Source organism: Boeremia exigua (assembly GCF_020726555.1).
Source record: "Boeremia exigua strain MPI-SDFR-AT-0100 chromosome Unknown C7974scaffold_5, whole genome shotgun sequence".
In the NCBI taxonomy this organism is placed as follows: Eukaryota; Fungi; Ascomycota; class Dothideomycetes; order Pleosporales; family Didymellaceae; genus Boeremia; species Boeremia exigua.
In genome coordinates this window covers 73,164-85,816 of record NW_025763522.1, presented here as the reverse complement: position 1 = coordinate 85,816, position 12,653 = coordinate 73,164, and the positions used below count along the sequence as shown (strand labels likewise).

At 50.3% G+C, this 12,653-nt stretch overlaps 6 protein-coding genes across 6 annotated transcripts; 4 read left to right on the top strand and 2 right to left on the bottom strand.

The window, feature by feature from the left end:
• The first annotated feature begins 100 nt into the window (after positions 1-100).
• On the top strand, positions 101-2,311 carry C7974DRAFT_162124 (uncharacterized protein). The gene is made up of 4 exons (XM_046135969.1): positions 101-801; positions 864-914; positions 972-1,260; positions 1,350-2,311. The coding sequence occupies exons 1-4, from the start codon at positions 171-173 to the stop codon at positions 2,155-2,157; spliced, it is 1,779 nt and encodes a 592-aa protein (XP_045997678.1). The 5' UTR covers positions 101-170; the 3' UTR covers positions 2,158-2,311.
• On the bottom strand, positions 2,199-3,587 carry C7974DRAFT_433119 (uncharacterized protein; the record flags this gene model as incomplete). The annotated part of the gene is made up of 2 exons (XM_046144897.1): positions 2,199-2,456; positions 2,511-3,587. 2 exons carry the CDS (start codon positions 3,585-3,587, stop codon positions 2,199-2,201), a joined length of 1,335 nt encoding a protein of 444 aa, XP_045997677.1.
• A 344-nt stretch (positions 3,588-3,931) lies between these two features.
• On the top strand, positions 3,932-6,010 carry C7974DRAFT_471196 (hexose transporter-like protein). The gene is made up of 5 exons (XM_046146494.1): positions 3,932-4,308; positions 4,369-5,141; positions 5,199-5,404; positions 5,467-5,647; positions 5,701-6,010. The coding sequence occupies exons 1-5, from the start codon at positions 4,207-4,209 to the stop codon at positions 5,969-5,971; spliced, it is 1,533 nt and encodes a 510-aa protein (XP_045997676.1). The 5' UTR covers positions 3,932-4,206; the 3' UTR covers positions 5,972-6,010.
• Positions 6,011-6,544: 534 nt separating this feature from the next.
• C7974DRAFT_162079 (uncharacterized protein) lies at positions 6,545-9,045 on the bottom strand. Its single transcript, XM_046135967.1, has 5 exons — positions 8,696-9,045; positions 8,125-8,644; positions 7,695-8,071; positions 7,315-7,644; positions 6,545-7,263 (listed from the first exon to the last, which is right to left on the bottom strand). Exons 1-5 carry the CDS (start codon positions 8,980-8,982, stop codon positions 6,795-6,797), a joined length of 1,983 nt encoding a protein of 660 aa, XP_045997675.1. The 5' UTR covers positions 8,983-9,045; the 3' UTR covers positions 6,545-6,794.
• Positions 9,046-9,156: 111 nt separating this feature from the next.
• C7974DRAFT_162068 (uncharacterized protein) lies at positions 9,157-10,996 on the top strand. Its single transcript, XM_046135966.1, has 2 exons — positions 9,157-9,360; positions 9,407-10,996. The coding sequence occupies exons 1-2, from the start codon at positions 9,233-9,235 to the stop codon at positions 10,911-10,913; spliced, it is 1,635 nt and encodes a 544-aa protein (XP_045997674.1). The 5' UTR covers positions 9,157-9,232; the 3' UTR covers positions 10,914-10,996.
• C7974DRAFT_391757 (uncharacterized protein) lies at positions 10,717-12,298 on the top strand. The gene has a single exon (XM_046141613.1). The coding sequence runs from the start codon at positions 11,080-11,082 to the stop codon at positions 12,094-12,096; it is 1,017 nt and encodes a 338-aa protein (XP_045997673.1). The 5' UTR covers positions 10,717-11,079; the 3' UTR covers positions 12,097-12,298.
• Positions 12,299-12,653: the final 355 nt, after the last annotated feature.

The window sequence follows — 12,653 nt, the reverse complement described above, 5'->3', positions numbered from 1 at the left end:
ACAAGCGAGGGTGGGGGCGGCTTTATCGACGCTAGGCCACATTAAGGTGTGGGGCAGATAAGTCATCCACGATAACATCCGTTGTTCACAACAACATCACGAACGCTCTCGAGCCGACGTAACACATTTTTGAATGCTAGTACACCCCTATATCCTCTTACATTGCTTTAATGAGGAAGACACAACGCGCTCCACGTAGTTGCATCCCTTGCACTTCCCGCAAAATCAAATGCGACAAGTTGATACCATGCAGGACCTGTATTCGCCGGGGCCGGCAGGAGGATTGCGTCCGAGAAACAGTCCTCGTTCGAGGCGAGATTATAGCTTACCGAGATGGCTTACAGCAGCCGACATATGAGGATCTAAAGCGCGAGAATGAGCACCTAAGAGGGGAACTTGCAACACTTCAAGCACACCAAGCAAACATCCGCTCACGTTTGCTGTCCGCACCAGAGACCGGCGAGAAAGATATTGAATCGTGGGAATACCAGCAGTGGAAGACGAGTTTCGATGATGACCAGGACGGACTAGACCGAAAGCTTTGGGACACTTTAGCATCCGAACCACAAGCCATTGATTCACAGGTCATGACTTGGAATGACATTGTGTTGCCAGTAAAGTCGTGCCACGATCAGCTTATCGATTACGACGAGAAGTGGAACTCTTGGATTCATTATGCTCTCGAATATCCAAGATTTCGCAATGAGTGTGATGATTTCACAGCAGCAATGGTGAGCGGGGCTTCCCTTGCGCAACTGGATCCACTCTGGTTAGCGGTATATTTCAGTGTTCTCAGTGTATGTCCCTCAGTTTGTCAGATGTGAGAAGACCAAATGAGCTCAAACGCGATACATAATAGGCAGCACTACTCATGACGGACGATAAGACAGCTGCAGGGCTTGCCGTAAACGAATGTACGCGAGTTCGCTGATCAGACCTCATCTCAAATTAATCGGAGCTGACGGTCACAGCCATCTCACACCATACCCTTAGTCGAAACTGGTACAATGCAGCGGTATTTTGTCTACGTCAAGCCGAGTTTATGCAAACACCAGGTATACGGTCTGTGCAGGCAATAGCTGTTCTAGGTATCTGCTGCAACAATTTCGGGGAGTCCGACTTTGGTGGTCATCTGTGGTCATGTGCGATACTCAATGCAAAGACGATTGGCCTCGATGCACCGGTCTCAAAAGTGGCTACCGAGCAACTAAGCGAAGAAGCGCAGCATCGCCTCTGGTGGACTCTGGTCATATGCGAATGGTAAGGTGCAGATCTTACATCAGTCATCCTGTTTGAACTTTAAGCCTCCGTTTTGTCGAATGGTATGCCTCAATCTGACTTTAAACTAGGTTACGACATCCCTATCGTCCTCCAGCCATCAACGACTTCGACTTCGACATCCCTTATCCCCAACCTCCAATTCTTTCGCCTTCCACCGACTCTAATAAAACCAGAGAACACCCCGTACACTATCACATCTTCATGGCCAGAGCGTCAAAGGTCTATCATCGCTTCTGTAGAGCCGTACGACTTGGAGTCACTTCACTTGAATCTATGATTCGGGCTGTGAGACTTGCAGATGAAGAACTTGCGGGTATCATTGTTACGCTACCGAATCATCTCCAGCCAGATGCGGAGCTAGCAGGTCGCAAAGACGCCTCGCACGAGACTGATTTGTCTGAGTCATGGATCAAGTGGCAACGTTTTGATCTTACCCTCGTACTTCTGCATCTTCGCATTCGAATAAACAGGACTCTTCAGGTGCAGTGGCTGTCGACTCCAGGTGTGATTAACACCGACTGGGCAAGAACTGTTACCGTCAGATCCGCCACCAGCATAATCTGGATCCATAAGAACTGGGATCAACCATCATCGATGAGAAAGCAGTGGTATGTATGCCCCCAGCGTGTAGGGGCTATTTCAATGCTTTCGTTTCACATTCTCAATGATTGTAGGGCCCTATCCTACCATATCTTTACGGCCGCAATCGTACTCCTCCGGGAGTGGCAAGATGACGATCCAAATTTTCAAAGCGAGCACCGCGAAGGTCTGTATGCAGCATTAGATCTAATGAAACAGGTCGAGTCACGTAATGCATTAGCACGTCACGCCTTTACGGTGCTTCGGGAAAGAATGGATGAGATCGGTTTCTCGTAAAATCTCCACATACGCACGCTTGCCTTCTAGCAAAAGCCGCATCACGACACATCGTTGAATCCGAACGCTTTTCGTGCCTCATAGCTAAGCCCTTCTAGGCCGATGTACCCCTTCAATCGTCTCTCGTCTGAGTCTGTCTCATCACCAGCAGCGTAGTCGGGTGGGGGATGTCCTGTCAAGGTGGCAGTGAGTTGCCTCCTCACATAGTCAGTATTCGTCGGAGTCGTTGGGCACGAGCCAATGAATGCTACTGCTGCGTTTTGTTTTCCCAGATGCTCGGTGTCAACTGCATGGCAGACCTACGATCATCAGTTCCGTGTACTGGCAGGCCACGTGATGGATTCAACACTCACATCACAATGCCACCATACTGTATCTCCAGCTTTGACCCTTGGCATGTGCACCAAACAGTCCTCGAGTCGCAGGTGTGGATGAGAAACTCGACTCAGACGCTGGCTCTGCTCTTTGAATGTGCCAGGAAACCATGGGTCATCGTCACTGCTCATTGTCCAGTTATTCGGGTCCATAACGTCACTTCCCTTGTCCTTTGGAGGCTGGAAGAAAGGACGCAACACCACATACGCGATGACAGTGTTAAGGTTGGGATACACCATTATCGTTCCTTCGCGAGGTTGCGTGGGGGTCAAAGCCGTCCATCCTTGGAAGGTTCGTAACACAGACGAGTGCGCCATGGCTGTGTAGAGCGCCTGGTCTGCGTTTTTCCGGAGACCGATATCAAACGAATCATGATCTTCTGGTCTACCACGAAGGATGCTTTCGTAGACTCTCCGATAGTTCGAATCAGCCCAGCGGCAGAGGCTGCCGGCATCAATATGCGGCCCAAGCCCAAGGAAGGGCTGACCGGGTGCGCGGTCACGAAGGCCATCGAAGTAGACGACAGGCTCAGGCGATGTTCCCTCGCTCGTATCGTACCCGTGCCAAAGTTGATTCAATCTGTGTTGCAAGCGGAGGTGGTTTGGGTGTGATCGGATTGTGTTTTGTGTGGGCGAATTGTACAAAACCAGCATACTGGGACTTTCGACCGGCCAACTCTGGATGTATTCTTTGTTCTTTTGGACATACTCAGACATGTCTTTGTATAGTATGTTTGTCTCGTCCTCCGGGATCGTCCTCCGGCACACGAAGGCACCGATACGCTCGATCTCGGCTTTGTCTGAGTCACTGAAACCGCTCGCGAGGATGCGTGCAGTGTCGAAAGTTGGAATGATGGTATTGCCCTTGATCATTATCTCGTCGGTAATAGTTTGAAGCTCGCTGCAGACTTTGATCCAACTTTGACGCAGGGCATCGACGCCATACTCAGCGATGATGGCTTTCTTGATCGACAAGAGACTGTCATCTTTGCATTCTGCGGGGTCCGGGGAAGCGAACTCAGGCCAGGCTGGCCATTCTTGCGTGACAGAAGGCATGTAAGTCAGTTCCTCCGAACTTGCTTTCTCTTTTCTGTGTTTTAGTGTGGAATGAGTGCTGCGATCAGTCGATACTGTGTAGTAAGAGTTTGCGGGAAAGTCGTCTTGTAGAGCTGGCGTCATAATTTGTTATCTTCGATATCCGTGGGAACAGTGAAGATGTAAATCGACTCGGTTGAGCTCGGGCTAGTTCTCAAGCCTGTTATACCCCATGAGCACAAAGGTGTTAGTCGACGGGTGTTTATCCGAGAATCAGCCAATCCGCGATCAGCATTGCTCCCGTAAAGTGGGCGAGTCGGACGAGCTCGGGCGAGATTTTAAACCCCAAATCGGTTGTGATGGCTGAATATCTACTTCTCCATTCTCTCAGAGCGAAATGTGTTATCGCGCGCGTATCAAACTAGGAGCTTACCTACCAGGTGTAGCTCAAAAGTATTTACGATAATCTCCGAAACAAAGACCAGACGAGACACCTACGGACAGCTCCGCTGGAATTGCTGAGTTCCACCTCTTATCTCTTAGAGACAGAATCCCAGTGTCTCTCCACGACTATTTAAGTACATGTTCGGGTGGTCTGTTCACGACTTTCCACGAGCAAGTTGTTCAAGTTGCGATCACAATGGCGGAAGTATTCCATCGCAAGCATGTCTCAAGACTTGTCCCAGCGGACCACCGGTTACTCATGCCGTTGTTGTTGGCTGTTACGATAGTAAACTCTGCTGTGAGTAGAGTTCTTCGATCAGCCTGCCATACATTCATCTCATCACTGACGCGCATACAGACTCTTGGTTACGACTCATCAGTCATGAACGGCTTGCTCATCCTCCCCTCGTACTCTGAGTACTTCCGCCTGACTACTGCAACGGAAGGTCTCAACAACGCCGCCATGTGGATGGGAGGAATTTTTGGCGCATTCCTTATGCAGCCAGTGCCTGACTATTTGGGCCGTCGGCGCGCCATCTACATCGCCTCCATCGTGAGTGTCGTCGGCATTGTTCTTCAAGCTGCAGCGCAGAACATTGGCATGTTTGTCACCGCGCGTTTCATCGTTGGCGTTGGCTCGACAATCAGTAACGGTGCAGCACCGACACTACTGGGAGAGTTGCTTCCTCCACGCAATCGTGCAAGGATACTCGGGCTCTTCTTCTCCTGCTTCTACGTTGGTAGCCTGGCTTCCGCGATTGTGAATTACGGGAGTCAAACAATCGACAGCACGTGGTCATGGCGTCTGCCTTCCCTTTTACAGTTCGTGCCTAGTCTCTTGGCCGCAGTCATCGTCCCGTTTGTCCCGGAGTCTCCACGCTGGCTCATATCTCGTGAACGGAACGAAGAGGCACTGGAAGTATTGCTCATCATGCAAGGAAAAAACAATACGGATATGCAGGCTGGAACACAGCAGCTGGATGATATTCGCGAGACCATACGCGCAGAAGCGAAACAATATCCGCGAAATCCATGGAGAGAGATGATCTCAACGAAGGCCAACAGGAGAAGATTGGTGATTCTATGCATCTTTGGTCCAATGATCAATATGTTTGGAAACTTTATCATCTCGTAAGCTTCCACGACCTAATCTGAGGTACTTTCAAGTTTCTAATCTCCATGTCATAGATACTATCTCGGCAAAATTCTCACTCAAGCCGGTGTCACCAGTACGAAGACTCAAACCCAGGTTCAGGTTATAATAAACTGCTGGTCCTTTGCCATAGCTGTTTTTGGAAGCTTCATGCTCGACATTTTGGGTCGAAGGGTACAAACGTTCATTGGAGTGGGCGGCATGGTCGTCACACTCATGATAATAGGCGGGCTCATCAAACGTACGCATTCAAGGGCGAGGTCCCTCGAAATTGTTCTGGCCAGCATACTAATTGACTGACAGACTTCGGCGAAAGTGGGAGCACTTCTGGAATTTACGGGACCATTGCTGTGATATTTCTATTCCAAGGCTTCTACGCGTTCTCCATCACACCCATGACAAGCTTGTATCCGACAGAAGTGAACTCTTTCAAACTACGTGCAGCTGGTGTCGCACTCTTTCGTATGCTCGACAGTGGTTTTGGGTAAGTTTTGACGCGATTCAATAAGAACTATCCCGCTAACAATAAGCTCACAGGCTTCTGGCCTCATTTACCATGGCGTATGCGATGGAGGACCTGGGATGGAAATTCTATTTTATTAACGCCGCATGGGACTTCGTGTTCTTGGTCATTGCATATTTCACGTTTGTGGAGACGAAGGGCCTCACGCTCGAGGAAATTGCGTCAAGGTTTGAGGGCTCGACAGGAGAAATCATCATGGGTGTTGACCGCGGGAGCTCTGAAATAGAAGTAGAAGGAGACGGAAAGGAACAAGATGGTGTTGTTGAGGGGACACGAGAGTTATGATACGATACTTCAGGCAGGATTGACATGCACGAATGTAGTGGCGTATTTCCTCGTACATGTGGTGTATAAGTCACATTGGCTATAGCTCCTGCGGAAATGAACAACTTGGATGTATTCAATCTTTCAAATACTTAGATACCAATGATGAGGACCAGCACAGACAACAAACAGTCGATTTGTATCAAGGTCTGCCTGCGTGTGACGCTGGTTTCCTGGATGTGGTGCTGTTTTCCTGGCGGTGGTCTATCAAGCCCAATTACCTGCACATAGTATTGGATTCTCGCAGGCCACAAGCGAACGAGGTCTGCATCAATCCAAAGTAACGTCATAAACCGCTTGGAACTGTATACAACTGCAGCATACGGTGATACAGTGTGGAGAGGAGCGAGATGATTGACGCGAGAAGCGCGTCCACCCCGCAACCTAATCCTACGCGATCTTTGTTCGGCTGATTTCGTGAAGAGCTCATGCGTCTTTTGCTAAATGGAGCTGTAATTTGCCCCGTGTCCTCGGCAATGTATCCGTTTCCAACTCTATTGCCTTCCGCGTCTTTGATGTTCTCTTCGCTGTTCAAGCCCGTGCAATTTTCTACTTAGGCAGCTTCGTATTGCTGCTATGTTCTCCGATGCTTCTCGTAGCCTGGGGTCCATGAATAGAAGCAGACATTCCTCGCCCTTGGTACAAATTCAAGGTTCTGTATCTCAAGGCTCTGTAGCCACCTTATCAGCCGCGAGTATGTCTCGCTCTGCTTTGTACTCGGCAGCGATGACGTATGACCTCTCAGTGCTGACTGACTGCCCAGATCGTAAATCTCATCGCAACATCAGGTGTTAATATGTATCATGCGTAGTTGGCTACTGACGTCCTCCAGAATGAGCCGAGAAGCCTGGAGATCAGGTGCTTCGGACTCCCAGAAACGCAGTGTTGAGATAGTGTGCTGGATGCTTCGTTCACATGATTCTTTGTCAGCTTCGCGGAGCCCAGATCGTTGTGCAGCCAGAAGTAGCAGCGCTGAAGTGAAGCTTTGTCTGGCCATGAGCCATGTGCCGTGATGACGATGACGGACGTCCCAGTGATATATCAGCCTAACGCAGACAGATGCATGCAGTTGTATAAGCGGGCTTATTGCTTGTTTCTCCGCAGACTGACAAGGCCTGTGGATGCATCGAAATAGGAAAGGACGATATATACGTTCTCTGATTTCAAGAGCTCGGGCTTGCAGGTGGTAAGCAAGCTCAGAGTCTGCAGGTATGTCATGGTCAAATGAAACAATTTCTGGAAGCGTGCGATGCCTACACATGGATGTCAGGTAGGTACTAGGTGGCGACCGATGTCAGACGAACCATTCAAGTAATTGCCTATCGAGCTCTTCCGCGGTTTGAAGCAGACTTTGAAAGGGTTCATCGAGCCATGCTGCTCCAGTGTCGTAGAAAGAGCTGATCACCCTTTGCAGTATTCGGCGAGCAGCTATGTCCGCCAAGTAGTAGTACCAACCTTCTTCGAACTCACTATGGATTCTTGCTGGACTTGTAGAATCGGGTTCAAGGCCAAAGTCGCTATGCACACGATAGAAATCCTCTGATGTTGCTGCAAGAGGAGGTGCAGGGAAGTGGCTTGTATAATTCAGTTTTGTTAACCCAGACGATGGGAATCGAATCTCGATAGACGTTTCGCTGTGCCAGAACGTCAGGAGTGACTTCGCAGGCAGACTCGAAATACTTACTGCTCCGACTTCAAGCAAGACCAGTATAGTCGACTGGCTCTGGCTTTCCCTAATTGATCTCCAGTCGCGTAATACTCGCTACGCATCCACGTAAGCGTTTGAAAGGTCACACACGCCCGATTGAAAGAGACTGCTGCTTGCAACGGCCGCAGTGAATACATCTCGTACACCCCAGCCACAAAATAGCATTCGGTTGCAATCAGGGTATTTTTGAGTAGGCCAAGCCGCTTACACGCTGCTGTGTAATACGACTCAGCAGTCTGGTACCCAGGCGTACAGGAAAGACTGGTCTCGGAGCCATTTCGGACGTCATCAGGTGTCCATGTTAATCGACGAGCGAATCGAGACGAGATCGATGCTAGAGCGCACACAAGTAGCTGGCGGAGTGATTGTCAGTACTGTTCTAATGAAATGATGCAGCTTCACGAACCACGAGGCAGCTCGACGGCTTCCAATCAAACCCATGCTCAGCCACACATTTTGCCATATTTCTTAAGTAGCCTGGGTCGAATATTGGATTTTTCACATGCACGTTCACCAGGAATGTCTCGACCAGGTGTGGGACATCATCTTCACGTACACCGACTCCTAGTCCCGCTGATTGGCGCGGATCGTCAAATTTATCTCGTATGGAGTCATCGATTACCCTTGGCGAGGTGCACGGTTCGTTCAGATCGAGGTCGTCGCAAGGCAGCGTAGGATCAAAAACCAAGGCTTCAATCCAACGGCGATCATACTTGCCTTCGAAAACAGGCCAGTCGAGGATGTCTTGGCTGGAAGCGAAGTACACCTGACGTATCTCTAGATCATTGTCTTCCGGAGTGCACTCGGATCTGTGAACGGCGGTGGTGATGTTCAGACTCTCCTTGCGATTGTTACTTGGAGATGCGACTTCAACTAGATTGATCAAATATTCCAACCGGTCGAGGATCTGGCTGGCGGGTACAGCTCTGTATTCAATCAGTACAGCCTTGAACCAAGCAACGCTGCTCCTGGCTTACGAAGCAGTACTGGGATCGTCTTCGTCATAGGTGCATTGCGCATTAAGCTCGTTACATTTTGAACAAACCGGTCGGTCATTGTTACATTTCGTCTTGCGAGCACGGCACAATCGGCATGCGGTGACGGATCGCTTTCGTGGATATGTGGCGCGACTCGTCAGAGAATCGGCAACCGGAGGAATCTTCCTCTTTCTTGACCTGGCAATGTGTGCAGTCTGGTCATGATTGTCAAGAGCTAGGTCAGTGTCTGCACAGGGCGCAATCTCGGAATGTGTTGCAGAGTCCATGAGTGATACTCATAGCCGGAGTTCAAGCGTTTCCGGTCGAACTTACCGATGCGAACATGCGTGTCGCTTCTCTGTTCGTTCAGCTGTGTCGCCGGTCTTCAAGCACGCTAAAACGTTACGTAAGCCACCCCGATCATGCGGAGTCTCGCCCGAAGCCGGGACAGCCTCGGTCCTCCTGAACGCGTCACAACAACCCCTTCTATTCTTTCTAGATTCCATCTCGCCAAACGTCAACGTGCAACTTGACTGAATGCAAGTTGTCCTAGACACCAATGTCTCAAAACCTGCCCTTAGGGCTCACAGAAAGACGAAGACTGGGTGCAGAACTTGCAGGATACGACGTGTCAAATGCGACGAGAGCCGGCCCAGTTGCATAAAGTGCGTCTAGTCTCAGGCCTGCGCTTCTGTTGTCTGACATAATTAGATGTTCAAGTACAGGCCGTAAATGTGACGGGTACCCTCAAAACCAGAGGGATCTCCAGACCCATGCATCCAGCTATGGACAGATTAAGTCGGCGTGGCCCAGCAAAGCCCTTGCTTCACTTCCTGATTTTGGCAACGACATGCGCCATCTGGAGTTTTACTACCACTGTATCGGACCCAAGCTTTCTGGTAGGTTCGATACTGAGTTTTGGTCGCGTTCGATACTCCAGATAGCACATGTCGAGCCTGGTGTTCGCAACGCGTTGATAGCCTTGAGTCATCTTAATCAAAGCCAAAGTGGTACCCTGCAAGACGCTCGTCGATCTGCTAACAGACCAAATAATCTTAAGCGCAGGCCCTTCTGGATTAATTACAACAAAGCTATCAGACATCTCATTGATGACATAGCTAAACCGTCGTTCTCCGCGGAAGCAGGTTTGGTGATATGCCTGCTTTTCGCGTGCATTGAGTTTTTGCAAGCCGACGCAAACATGGCGTTCACCCACGTCAGAAGCGGGTTGAACATTGTTCACGAGCTGAGAAAGCAGAAAGCTGGCCGCTCGAGGTTCGGCCTTGCGGCGGCAAGTCAGGGTCAGATGAGTGCGCGATTGTATGAAATTGAGCAAATCATGGTGCCAATCCTCACGCAAGCTCTAGCTTCTGCCCTCCCATATGGTACCAGCATTGAAAGGGACTTTGAATTCCTACAGTCGTGCCCAAGCTACTATACAGGCACAGTTTTTACCCACATTGCTGATGCTCGAGCGTCCTTCTTTGACCTGCGAAATGCCGCAATCTTGTTAGCACGGGATATGGCCATCAAGCTGTACGGATCGATACCAATCGCGGCGTCAGACTATCATCGTCAGACTGACCTTCTGAACCAGCATCGTGTCTGGCTTCAAGCTCTGAAATCGCTGGAGCGTACAGATAAATGGGCCAAAGACGCCACATACTCTCTCAGCGCCCTCAAAATCGGATACTACTCGAGCTACACCGCCGTCTCCTGCATCATGGACGAGACCCAGATGGCGTTCGATGCGCACCTCGAGAACTTTATGTCCCTCGTTGCGCACGCTGAATACTTAGTCGGTTCTTTTAACTTCAACAACTGCCACGCACCATTATCACCACTGGATGCTGCCGCTAATTTTGTCTTCGACACCGCGCTCATCCCTGCACTATTCTACGTGGCCATACGCTGTCGCTGCCCCGTGACGCGCCGCAAAGCGGTTGACTTGCTGGCTTTGAACTTGCCACGAGAGGGGCTTTGGGACTCTGAGCAGCATAGAAAGGTTGCCGAGCGGGTAATCGAAATTGAAGAAAGGAAAGTCGATCCAAGAGGCTGGCCAATTGCGGCTTCGAGACTCTGTAGGAGCAGCGTTGGAACGGACGTTGATGAGAACAATGGATTTCAGGCAAGCTTTTTGTACACGAAAGACCTTGCAGCGGCGACTGAACGAGCGTGGAACGAGAGGCTCACGTTAAGTGAAAGTCACGCTAAGTGAGAGTCACACAAACTCACCTTCACTTGTTTTTCGTTAGTCACGACGTCGTTCGCGCTACATCTCTCACTTTCTTCTGTCCAACTTAGCGACCAAATCGAACTGCACTACTTGAAGGCACTCGATCTCCCTTCGCGATACATATAACAATCAGCCCACAGCATACCCCATGAGCGCGGAGGAAGCTCCTGCTACGACCGGCGTCGGACTGCCAATCAAGGCAGCGGCAACGAGCCAAGTATTCAACCGACGCACCCTGAAGACTTCCCGGTACACGACTGGAATGCTCTCGACGTCGGGCTGGGTTCCATTTGAGAATCCTTCGTGGCATACGGTAGCTTCAAACGACGATGCAACAGCAGCTAATGCCGATGTCGAAGAGCTTCTCGCGTGTCATGAAAGAGAAAGCAGCTCATATCAAACGGCAGCAAAGGTCATAAATTACAGCAGCATCGATGCGAGCGATGACAACGACGGTCACACGACAGTCGCCGATATTCCAAGCGCTCAACTCGTTTACGACTCTTACTTCCGGCACGCAGGATGGACTGGATGCGCATCGCTTAGTCAGGTCAATCAGCTCGCTGCAGGTCCGTCAGCTACACTCATTCAACCGAAGCATGCACAAGGCTCGACAGGCACTAGCACAGGCGCGACGATTGCAGACGCTATCACAGTCTTGACTGCATCTGACACTCAAGTGGATTGTATCGACACGCGAAACGTTACAGGCGACGATGAGCCAGCTGCTGCTGAAGAGTACCTACGAACCAAGAAGATGAAGCAGGCAAAAGCTTTCTTTCACCCCGAAGAAGAAGCCTGGTTACTGCTGTTTCACAGCAAGGTCAAGGCTGCCGCCGAAGCTGGACATAACATCAAACTTCCCGGAGCTTCGGCCGTGGTGAAGGTTTTCAACAAATTCTTCGAGGATCGTGTGCTGAAAGATGAACGTGGCGAGAACTTGCCGCCTCGTCAAGAGCGTGAGGAGAAGTCGATGAAGAACAAGATCATGAAAATGCACACCAAGATTTGGCGCCTCCGGGACGTGACGCGCAAGTTGCTGGAAGGCAAGCGGGATGGGGCTGTGTTCACGCCCACTGTCACTGAGGACGAGCTAAGACAATATCTTCTCGATGGATCCGTGTCGCTGCAAGATGCTGAGGTGCTTCTTTTCGTTAAACCTTAGTTTCAAAGTTTGTCGACAGGTAATCATGGTGCAGCTATGCGCACTCAGATCAGGTTCACTCCACTTCCAGGCACTGGTGGGCACGATGAAAGCAGTGACATGCGACTTGCCGCGCAAATTTCCGTTTACAGTACGCATCCCAGTACAGTCGCTGAATGGGGCAGAGGAAGGCTAAAACGCCATATGCAAGGGTCGAGTACAAGCGAATGTAAATGGGGTCGTCTTACCCCGCAAATAGGCGGCAGCCAGCCTCGGCCACGCGTTCACCTTCTGTTTCGATAACTCGTGATCGTACGCAAATAACGAAGAGCTATCTCTCGATGTTCTCGATAGTTCCTTGCCGCAGCGCAAATCTTGTACTTTGTGCTTTGAATTAAGACACTTGGGTTTTGTGCGATCGAACCAAGCACATGATACCACAAACACCTTGGCACCGCATCCTTGTTGACAATCAAGCAGGACAGCGTCGATCTAGCGTGCAGCTTGGCCAATCTAGATTCAGGGCACGTCATAGCTTTTTCAAACGCCAGCCTCGGTATTCAAAGCTGCCAGAGGCG

Bases quoted from the DNA above. Each gene is read 5' to 3' on its own strand.
- C7974DRAFT_162124 (XM_046135969.1), top strand. From the start codon at position 171: ATGAGGAAGACACAACGCGCTCCACGTAGTTGCATCCCTTGCACTTCC. The intron at 802-863 runs GTCCCTCAGTTT...CATAATAGGCAG, and splicing joins TTTCAGTGTTCTCAGTGTAT to CACTACTCATGACGGACGAT. The intron at 1,261-1,349 runs GTAAGGTGCAGA...ACTTTAAACTAG, and splicing joins ACTCTGGTCATATGCGAATG to GTTACGACATCCCTATCGTC.
- C7974DRAFT_471196 (XM_046146494.1), top strand. From the start codon at position 4,207: ATGGCGGAAGTATTCCATCGCAAGCATGTCTCAAGACTTGTCCCAGCG. The intron at 4,309-4,368 runs GTGAGTAGAGTT...ACGCGCATACAG, and splicing joins TTACGATAGTAAACTCTGCT to ACTCTTGGTTACGACTCATC. The intron at 5,142-5,198 runs GTAAGCTTCCAC...TCCATGTCATAG, and splicing joins TTTGGAAACTTTATCATCTC to ATACTATCTCGGCAAAATTC.
- C7974DRAFT_162079 (XM_046135967.1), bottom strand. From the start codon at position 8,982: ATGGACTCTGCAACACATTCCGAGATTGCGCCCTGTGCAGACACTGAC. The intron at 8,645-8,695 runs GTAAGCCAGGAG...GATTGAATACAG, and splicing joins GACGATCCCAGTACTGCTTC to AGCTGTACCCGCCAGCCAGA. The intron at 8,072-8,124 runs GTTCGTGAAGCT...TCACTCCGCCAG, and splicing joins AGCCGTCGAGCTGCCTCGTG to CTACTTGTGTGCGCTCTAGC.
- C7974DRAFT_162068 (XM_046135966.1), top strand. From the start codon at position 9,233: ATGCAAGTTGTCCTAGACACCAATGTCTCAAAACCTGCCCTTAGGGCT. The intron at 9,361-9,406 runs GTGCGTCTAGTC...TGACATAATTAG, and splicing joins AGCCGGCCCAGTTGCATAAA to ATGTTCAAGTACAGGCCGTA.
- C7974DRAFT_391757 (XM_046141613.1), top strand. From the start codon at position 11,080: ATGAGCGCGGAGGAAGCTCCTGCTACGACCGGCGTCGGACTGCCAATC.